The 8,955-nt window shown below is 43.6% G+C and overlaps 2 protein-coding genes across 2 annotated transcripts; both read right to left on the reverse strand.

The window, feature by feature from the left end:
• Nucleotides 1-800: 800 nt before the first annotated feature.
• LOC107073389 (uncharacterized) lies at nt 801-1,634 on the reverse strand. Its single transcript, XM_015334017.1, has one exon. It carries the CDS (start codon nt 1,632-1,634, stop codon nt 801-803), a length of 834 nt encoding a protein of 277 aa, XP_015189503.1.
• A 1,221-nt stretch (nt 1,635-2,855) lies between these two features.
• On the reverse strand, nt 2,856-6,513 carry LOC107073390 (uncharacterized). The gene is made up of 6 exons (XM_089175755.1): nt 6,297-6,513; nt 5,203-5,499; nt 5,050-5,154; nt 3,595-4,641; nt 3,374-3,550; nt 2,856-3,289 (listed from the first exon to the last, which is right to left on the reverse strand). Exons 1-6 carry the CDS (start codon nt 6,511-6,513, stop codon nt 2,856-2,858), a joined length of 2,277 nt encoding a protein of 758 aa, XP_089031881.1.
• Between the last annotated feature and the right edge of the window lie 2,442 nt (nt 6,514-8,955).

The raw sequence follows: 8,955 nt of genomic DNA on the forward strand, positions 1-8,955 counted from the left end.
ACTTCTGAGAGGACGAGACGTTTCGAGAATCGTTTGGAGGGAGCAGACGAGATTGTTGAGAAGTCGAACACATCCTGTTGAGGTGACCATCGAATACCAAGGATTTTGGTATCACAGTCATCGAATGAGATGCCTGAGGTCTCGCTAAGCTCAGACGAGACCTCTCTCAACAGTTGCTGAGAAGTAGAGTGCCACTTGGCCAGCGGGAATCCGCCCGCATGGCAGAGCCGTATGAGTTGGTGAGCAGTCTCTACGAGCTGTTCCACTGTATTGGATCCTCCGAAGATGTCATCCACGTAACAAACGTGAGTGATTAGTTTCACAGCAAGAGGATAATGAGAGCCTTCATTTTCAGCGAGCTGAAGCAGCGTTCTTACAGCTAGCATCGGTGCTGACTTAGTTCCATAGGTTACTGTGGTGAGCTGAAAATTAGATTCAACATGCTGTTCGTTCACCCACACGATACGTTGAAGATTCTGGTCATCTGGGTGTATCTTGATTTGCCGGTACATCTTTGTGATGTCAGTCGCAAACAGATACTTAAGTTGGCGTATCCAAATGAGCAAGTCGAAGATGTTAAGCATCAGATTAGGACCAGCGTGCATGATGTCATTAAGCGAGTGACCAGTGGAGCTGGTGCTTGAACTGTTGAAAACAACTCTGAGCTTCGTGGTTGAGCTGTCTGGCTTAAGCACCCCATGATGAGGCAGATAGTAGTGTGGCCTTCTACCAACTGAGCTGTCATCGAGCTTGAGCATGTGTTGAGCTTGTTCATACTCTCGCATGAACTGAGTGTACAATCAGTCGTATTGAGTGTCTCTGCCAAGTCGCCTGAGAATTCGTTGAAGCGATCGATGAGATGTCTGATAAGAATCTCCTAGGACTGTTGGGGGTGACTTGAGCGGTATCCTGACGATGTAGCGCCCTGTCGAGTCCCTTGAATGAGTGGTCTTGAAGTGGAGCTCACACTCCTGCTCCTCAGGAGTGAGCGATGAGATGTCCGATGATGGAGGTTCTTCTTGGACCCAAAACCGTGTCAAAAACTCTTGCAAGGATGAGTTTGATGCCTGAGAGCTGCCATGATGAGTCGTCCTTGCTAGTGTGACAGGTGCCTGAATTGGGCTAATTACCAGCCGCCCAAAGATGGACAACTGAGCAATGGGAGATCTATCTGAGTGCCTAATAATGTTAGGCCTGATGAGTTGGTTGTAGAAGTCTGCTCCGACTATAACCTCTACTGCCCTTGGGATGAGAAACTCTGGATCAGCGAGATTTAAACCCTTCAGATGAGGCCATTCGGGTTCCTGTTGTATCTTTATGGCCGGCAGGATAGTGGTAACTGTCTTGAGTACGTGAGCTGAAATTGTCACTGTGAGTGGTCTATACTTTGATTGAAGGTTGAGCGTGACAATTCCTCTTGTTTGAGAAGTCCGTTTTCCGCCGACACCATAAACGTCCAGCCTTTCGTGCCTTCGTTCAAGATTGAGCTGCTGGGTTAGACTTTCTGAGACGAACGAGATTTCTGATCCAGGGTCAATGAGCACACGAACTTGAACTGATGTTGTTGCTGAGACGTCTATCGCTGTCGCTGTGGCCAGCAATGTGAGATGACTGGGATGCGCTGAGCTTGACATCGGGTGATCGCAACTCTCAACGAGCTGCCCTGAGCTTCATGCTTGAGAAAACTTTTCTGAGGGAGCGGGTGCATCCGCCACCTCCTGAGCGGTCTGAGCCACATCTCTTGGTAGACCGAAGATGGTTGAGAGGTCAGCACCATGCAACAAGGTATGATGGAAGTCGATGCACGTCTTGCAATGCCGTCGGCTGTTGAACTTCCTCAGATTGTGCCTGCCTAGGCAATTGCAGCATAGGCTCCTCTCCTTGATCAACCTCACCCTTTGGTTGACCGAGTAGCCTCGCATTCTTGGGCAGATCGCGATGTAGTGATCTTGCCCACAACAGTCACACGGATATACTGTCCGGGACTGAGCTGGATGAGAAGTCTGATGAGCTACCGACCTTGCTGAGCTGGCTGGAGGCTGTTGAGACGCCTGATGTGAGCCTGCCCGAGTAGTCATAGTCCCTTTCTGCACATTGGATTGAGCTGGCGTAGATGAGGCTTCTATGGTCTCCAATGTGCGAGCACGAGCGACCAGAAATTTGGTGAGCTGGCTGAGTGTCGGAAATTCATCGGTCGATGCAAGAGATGTCTCCCACCTCTCGCGAGTGTTTCGATCGAGCAGTCCAGTGAGGAGAGTGTCCATAAGGCAATCGTTATTGCTCTACACTGTGAGTGTTTTGAGTTCCTGAGTGGTCTCATTAATGATGGTAACCATTTTTGTCAGCGAGGTGGCTTGGCGCTTCTGCATCGGTTTGAGGTTGAGCAGCCTTTCTAGATGTGACTTGATAATAAGGCGTTTGTTCTCAAACCTTGAATTGAGTAGTGTCCACGCCTGATCATAGGAGGAGTCGTCTGGAGTAATGTTCGCGATGAGCTCGTAGGCCTCTTGAAGAAAAATTGCCGGTAGTAAAGGGATAAGATCTTCTGGTTTTTCGCTAATATACGTCAATGGGCGTGAATTAATAATCAGCTTCAGCGTCACAGAGCACAGTACTAATCCCTTCATACGACAAGTACGCCTTGCCCAAAATCTTGCGCAGAATCTGCTTTAAAACTCCGATAAGCCTTTCCCACCACCCTCCCACCAAGGAACTGATGGCGGATTAAAATACCACTCAATTTCTTTTGTCAAACTAAATTTCATTATTTTCTGCCAATCGAGGCTACTTAATGCGTTTTTTGCTCCAACAAAATTCGTACCGTTTTCCGAATATATCATTCTCGGCCGGCCTTGTCAGGCTATAAAACGACGCAACACTTCTAAAACCCCCGTAGCTGCTAAGCTAGTAGTTAACTCAAGATGTACCGCTCTGTAAATAACACAAGTAAATATACATATCCATGCTTTCCCACAATCGCGCAAAAATAATGGACCGGCGAAATCCACGCCCACAACCTCAAAAATCGCCGCATCTCTAACTCTATTTTCCGGTAAAGCTGGTGTATCGCATGCCATCCTTTTTGATTTTGGCTTGTTACACGTCACGCATTTCGATATCATTTTCCGAATTTCTTTTCGTAAAGAAATTATCCAAAAACGTTCGCTTAGATTACTCATAATTACAAGAGCGCCAACATGACCAAGTCTCTCATGACTTTCTCTGATTAGCATTTTGACTATTTCGTTATTACTATCTAGTAGAATAGGGCATCTAAACAATTCGCTATCTTTACGATTAAAAATTTTAGTTTTTACTATAATCAAATCATCTTTGTTCAAAAACGTGCTAAAAGAAGATAATTTTTCTTTACCTTTCTCATTAGAGAACATATTGGCGTGCAAATACTTTAGTACTTTCGTCTCGGCATTTCTAATTTCTTTAAACGATAATCTTAAGTTTTTTCGCTCACCCTTGTCCGTATACGATATTTTTTCCGGTTCGCACCCGTCTTTTAAAAATTTTTTATTTTGAAGCAAGATTCTACGGGCTTGAAAAACCGTTATATCCACGCGAAAAAACGTAGAAATTTACTGCAGGAAGAGAAATATTCCGTTGCTTCGAAACTCGCGTCTTCAAGACTTACCATGTGCGTCAAACACGATTTTTTACATTCAGTACAAACTTCGTCCTCGTTAATATTTGCCCTTGATGTTGGCCAATAAGATTCCGTGTTGTAAAGCCAATCGGGCCCTAGCCACCACTTTGATTCTAACAATTGCGACGAGCTACAACCGCGAGACGGCAAGTCTGCCGGGTTTTGATCACTCTGTATATACTTCCAGTCCTCTATTTTACTAAACTTGCGTATTTCATTGACACGATTCCACACGAAATTGCCCCATTGCATGACCCGGCCTATCCATGCTAATACCGTCGTGGAGTCCGTCCAATAATATGTTTTTAAAACAGCTCTAGTCAAAGACTCACGCACGCTATTTGCGAGTCTCACGGCTATCGTCGCGGCCATCAATTCAAGTCGAGGAATCGTACACCTTTTCGGATCCAATCGCGCCTTGGCATTTAGAAGCGAAACTGACACCCTACCGTCGAGTTCAACTCGTGCGAAAACAGCAGCTGCGTAAGCTGATCCGCCCGCGTCTCCGAAAACGTGCAAGGTTAAATAGCCCTTACCAATACCTCGCGGAATCTCTAAATTTTTTAACGAAATTAAGTCGTTTTTCCACGATAAAAATTCTTCCCTCGCTTGTCTCACAATTTCGACGTCCCAATCGATTTTCTTTAGCCAAATTTTAAAAGCCTTTTGTAAAATTAACTTAGTCTGTAAGGAAACAGGGCACGTTATGCCGATCGGGTCAAAAATTTTGTGAGTTGCAGATAAAGTAATTCGCTTTGTAGTCGAATTTTGAGCCTCCATATCTAACACTGCGGGATTGACCGACAAAGTGTCCCTCTTTTTATTCCACTGTATGCCTAAGACCAAGGTCGATTGACTTACCGCCGAATCACCTGTACTTTCCCAGCCTCTTAGTTCAAAACCGGCAGCTAAAATTACTGCAGTAGATTCTTGAATAAATGTTTCCAACTCGTCAAAACAATCTACGCTAGCTACACAGTTATCTACATAAAATGAACTTTTTAATTTGTTTATTGTTTCTTTTAATCAACGCAAATTAGAATTTTCTTGTTTGTCTATTAAGGCTGACGATAAATGCAATTCAATAATAGCTGCTAATAAAAATGGGCTACAAAAGAGACCGAAAACTACTCGGCAGTGTCTGTAAATAACTGTTTCGCCCTTTTCTACCCATTAAAAACGTAAATAATCGCGATCTTGATTATTTAAGGAAATCTGTAAAAAGGCTTTCCTTATGTCCGAAACAACACCCAGTTGGCTCTCGCGAAATCTATTTAAATTCGAAGGAATAAACTCGATTAAGTTTGGTCCTTTTTCTAAACAACTATTTAACGACGGAAAACCGTCCTTATGAGCTGACGCGTCGAACAATGGACGAAGGGGGGTAGTACTGTGCTCTTTAACTACAGGCCGATGTGGCAAATAATGACTGGGTTTATTTGTCTCAGATGCAGAAACTTTTTCAATAATTTTCTCGTCAAGCGACGCTTGAAAAACTTTATCATAATCGTCATACAAATTTTAAGCTTTTAACTTTTTGATACAGTTCGTTAAACGTTTTTGTGCGATATCAAAATTACTGGCTACAGGCGTGTGATCCTCCACCCACGGCAATTTAACCTCATATCGACCATTTGTATTTAGTCTAGCGGTTTTTAATAAAAAATCCCGTGTTTTCTCATCTTTTACGAATTTATCCAATTTTTCGATTGGATCTTTTATACCAATAATATCTAAAGACCACATGTCGCTTAGATTGGCCTCTTTTACAAACATTGTAGTGATCATCGTTGCCGTGTCAACACTGTCTCGTTTAGGTATCTTACCCATTAAAGTCCATCCTAAGAGCGTTTTAAACGCAATTAAACCATTATTAAAATCATGTTTTTTTCCGGTCAATAATTTACCCGCAACGTCTGCCCCAATGAGCACATATATTTCGTTGCTCGTTTTGTCTACATTACTTAAAATAATATTTTTCTTACGTAAAATATCAACATATTTTTGGAATTACCCTCCCTGGTTATTAAACACGTTAAGGTGCTTTTTCTTAACGCGAGGAACGGGCCGTGGACAAAGGAATAGGCCAATGAGACTCCGTTTGGGGGAAAGAAACTTCCTATTTTAACTTCGATCCCTTTGGACGAGATTTATTCACAGAGCGTGGTGTACCACGTGTTAAAGAAAAGAATACAAAGAAAAACAGTTTTTATACAAATGTCATTAAGAGGAGCGCGACGAGACGGTACGATGGAAAAAGCAAAAGTGTTTTGTGTTAATGCACCCCCACGGCGATCCAGGCATCCGGAAGTAGAGAAGCAACGGTCGTAATGATCACGTTGCAGTTCTGACCAATCAAAGACGTGGTCAGGCAAATCGGATGCCCCTGCGTGGTGGTCAAGCCGCGAGGCCTTGGCTCCCTCCAAACGATTCTCGAAACGTCTCGTCCTCTCAGAAGTAGCACAGATATTTGATCAAATAGGCTTCGCCTCTCCAGTCATAATAAGAGCTAAGATATTTCTTCAATCTCTCTGGTTGCACAATCTCGACTGGGACGACTCACTCTCGGAACAGCTCATTTCTCAATGGCTCAGCATCAGACAAGATCTCATTAGCCTGGCAAGGCTCTCTATCCCACGTTGGTTCAACACGCTCTCTAATTCAGCTGTTGAACTACATGGCTTCTCTGATGCATCGCAATTCGCAATCGCAGCTGTTGTGTATCTCGTTGTCAACTCGCCGTCCACTGGCGCCCAGGTCTCTCTCATTTGCTCAAGGACAAAGGTCTCCCCACTCAAGCGGCTAACCATCCCGAGGTTAGAACTCTCAGCAGCGCTGCTACTCTCCACGCTCATGAATCATGTTTGCGCTACTCTAAACGTGAACATAGCTCAGACAAATTTGTGGACGGACTCTCAAGTAACACTCATATGGATCAAGGCTCATCCATCAAGATGGAAGGATTACGTACGCAACCGCGTAATTAAAATTCAAGAACTCTCAAGGAACGCTCATTGGAGGTATGTGCCAGGCACATCAAACCCAGCTGACTATGCATCGCATTGGATATCCACAGATCAGCTGGAAAAGCACACTCTATGGTGGACGGGACCACCATGGATCACTCAATCAATGGACTCATGGCCGGCTCAGGTCGATACAGCTCCTGATGACTCATGTGCACAAGAAGCTCGTGCTCGTGTCGCACATCACGCGGTACGATCTTCCCCGAGTTATCAGTGGGATCTCATTCATCGATTCTCAACGCTAAATAGGTTGCAGCTCTCTGCAGTAGATTTATCAAGAGGCTTTTAGGAGAGCTTGACTCGGCACCAGCAGCCTGTATCTCAGCCCAAGGAATGGAAGACTCACGACTCTTTTGGGTCAAGGCTACTCAATCGGCATACTATCCAGAAGAAATCTCAGTGCTCTCAAGACAATCTCAACTGCCAAGCTCGCACCCACTCTCTAGGCTCACCGCATTCATTGATGCCAGCGGTGTGCTCAGGGTGGGCGGTCGCCTTTCAAAGTCCGAACTTATGTATGAGGCCAAACATCCAGCGATTCTTCCTCGTAACTCCAGGTTCTCAGTACTCGTCATCGCTCATGCTCACAAAAAGACGATGCATGGAGGCACTCAGTCGACTCTGGAACTCATCAAACAACTCTACTGGATCATCGGAGGAAGAGCTCCAGTAAAGTCATATGTTCTCAGGTGTGTGGTGTGTGCTTGTTACAGGGGGATCCGTGCTCAGCAACTGATGGGCCAACTACCTCTGGCGCGAGTCACCCCATCACGCTCGTTCTCTCACACAGGCATTGACTACGCTGGACCGCTCACGCTTAAGACCATGTGAATTACTCAGCGATGATCCAGAAGACACCTCAGTGCTCACACCAGGGCACTTTCTCATTGGAACGGCACTCAACGCTGTTCCTGAAGGCTCACTATTAGACATCTCAGCAAGTCGGCTCTCCAGATGGCAGTTCATCCAGCAAAGAGTTCAACAGTTCTGGCGCATGTGGTCAACTCAGTACTCACAGCAGTTACAAGCCATTTTAAAGTACCATCACGCTCACAACCACATTCAGGTAGGTTCACTTGTTCTCCTTACTGATGAGGGTTTGCACTGGGGTGCTCAAGTTGCTGCCAGGGGAGGATGGACTCACCAGGGTGGTATCACTGAAGACGGCTACCACAAAACTCACAAGGCCGATCGCCATGCTCGCAGTCCTTCCAGTAGCTCCTCAGAAGACAACGTATCTCATCATCAACCTCGTTGCTGATAGCGGGCAGAAATGTTTGGGATTTAATCCGTCCAATGAGAACTCGTGACAGTTGTCGCTCTGTGCGGACTCGCCATAACTCATCGCGGCAGTTAACAAATCATCGTGACGCCGGCTTCTCAATCAGTCATCTCTTCGCTGTTACATACGTAGCACATGTCTTCTCATTACATAACAAAAGTCATCTCTTTAGTACTCTTGATCTCATACAAACTACACGTGTCTTCTCAGGTCAACCATAAGTCTTCTCATTAAGTACAAGTTCGGTGTGATTAACATAATCATCATCGTTCGGCTCCTGACTGATAAATATAATCAGGCCTGCTCTAGTCTTCTCATTGTAACAACTTCAGTGTAAATATATGAAAAGGTGTTTGATCAACGTCTTCTCATTTGAATCTCACAACCGACACGCAGTGTACGCTAACTTTTAAATAAATCTGACCACTCAATGCAAATGCTCGGCGTTCTTATCAATTAAGACCACTCATTTCCCTAACAGTTATCCTAAAAATTATTTCTTAAAGCAGTCAAGCAATAAAAAAACAGTTAATTTCTGCAATAAGTACATACTTTTTTAAACATAATTAGTGTAATTTATTCAATTTTGTTTCATAGTTAATTATTGTATATTTAAAAAAAGGAAATATTTAAGAGTTTATTACATCGGGTTTTTGTAGACTAACAAATATTTCTAGGATGCAATTATTCTACAAACAAACTTTTGATTACTAACAAAATGTACAATTTTGATTTAACTATTATATTGTAATTTTATCGACATAAATAACAGGATTTTTTAAATATATATACAAGAATTTACCATCTTATTAGATATAAATTTCTGTTATCCTAAATTTTTTCTCTAATGCAGTCAAGAAACAAACAAACATTTTTTATCTGCGGAAAGAACATACATTTTTAAACATAATTAGTTTAATTTAATTGATTTCGTATCGCAGAAAATTTTATGTATGTAGGTAAATTTTATTTAGGTTTAAAGGGGCGAG

The sequence above is a fragment of the Polistes dominula genome, unplaced genomic scaffold (assembly GCF_049000335.1).
Source record: "Polistes dominula isolate Pdom_NZ unplaced genomic scaffold, Pdom_raw_medaka contig_19, whole genome shotgun sequence".
NCBI lineage: Eukaryota > Metazoa > Arthropoda > Insecta > Hymenoptera > Vespidae > Polistes > Polistes dominula.

Coding starts and splice junctions, on each gene's coding strand:
- LOC107073389 (XM_015334017.1), bottom strand. CDS start 1,634: ATGTCAAGCTCAGCGCATCCCAGTCATCTCACATTGCTGGCCACAGCG.
- LOC107073390 (XM_089175755.1), bottom strand. CDS start 6,513: ATGAGCGTGGAGAGTAGCAGCGCTGCTGAGAGTTCTAACCTCGGGATG. Junction 5,500..6,296: donor AGAGAGCGTGTTGAACCAAC/GTGGGATAGAGA, acceptor AAACGCTCTTAG/GATGGACTTTAATGGGTAAG. Junction 3,290..3,373: donor TATGTTCTCTAATGAGAAAG/GTAAAGAAAAAT, acceptor TTAATCGTAAAG/ATAGCGAATTGTTTAGATGC.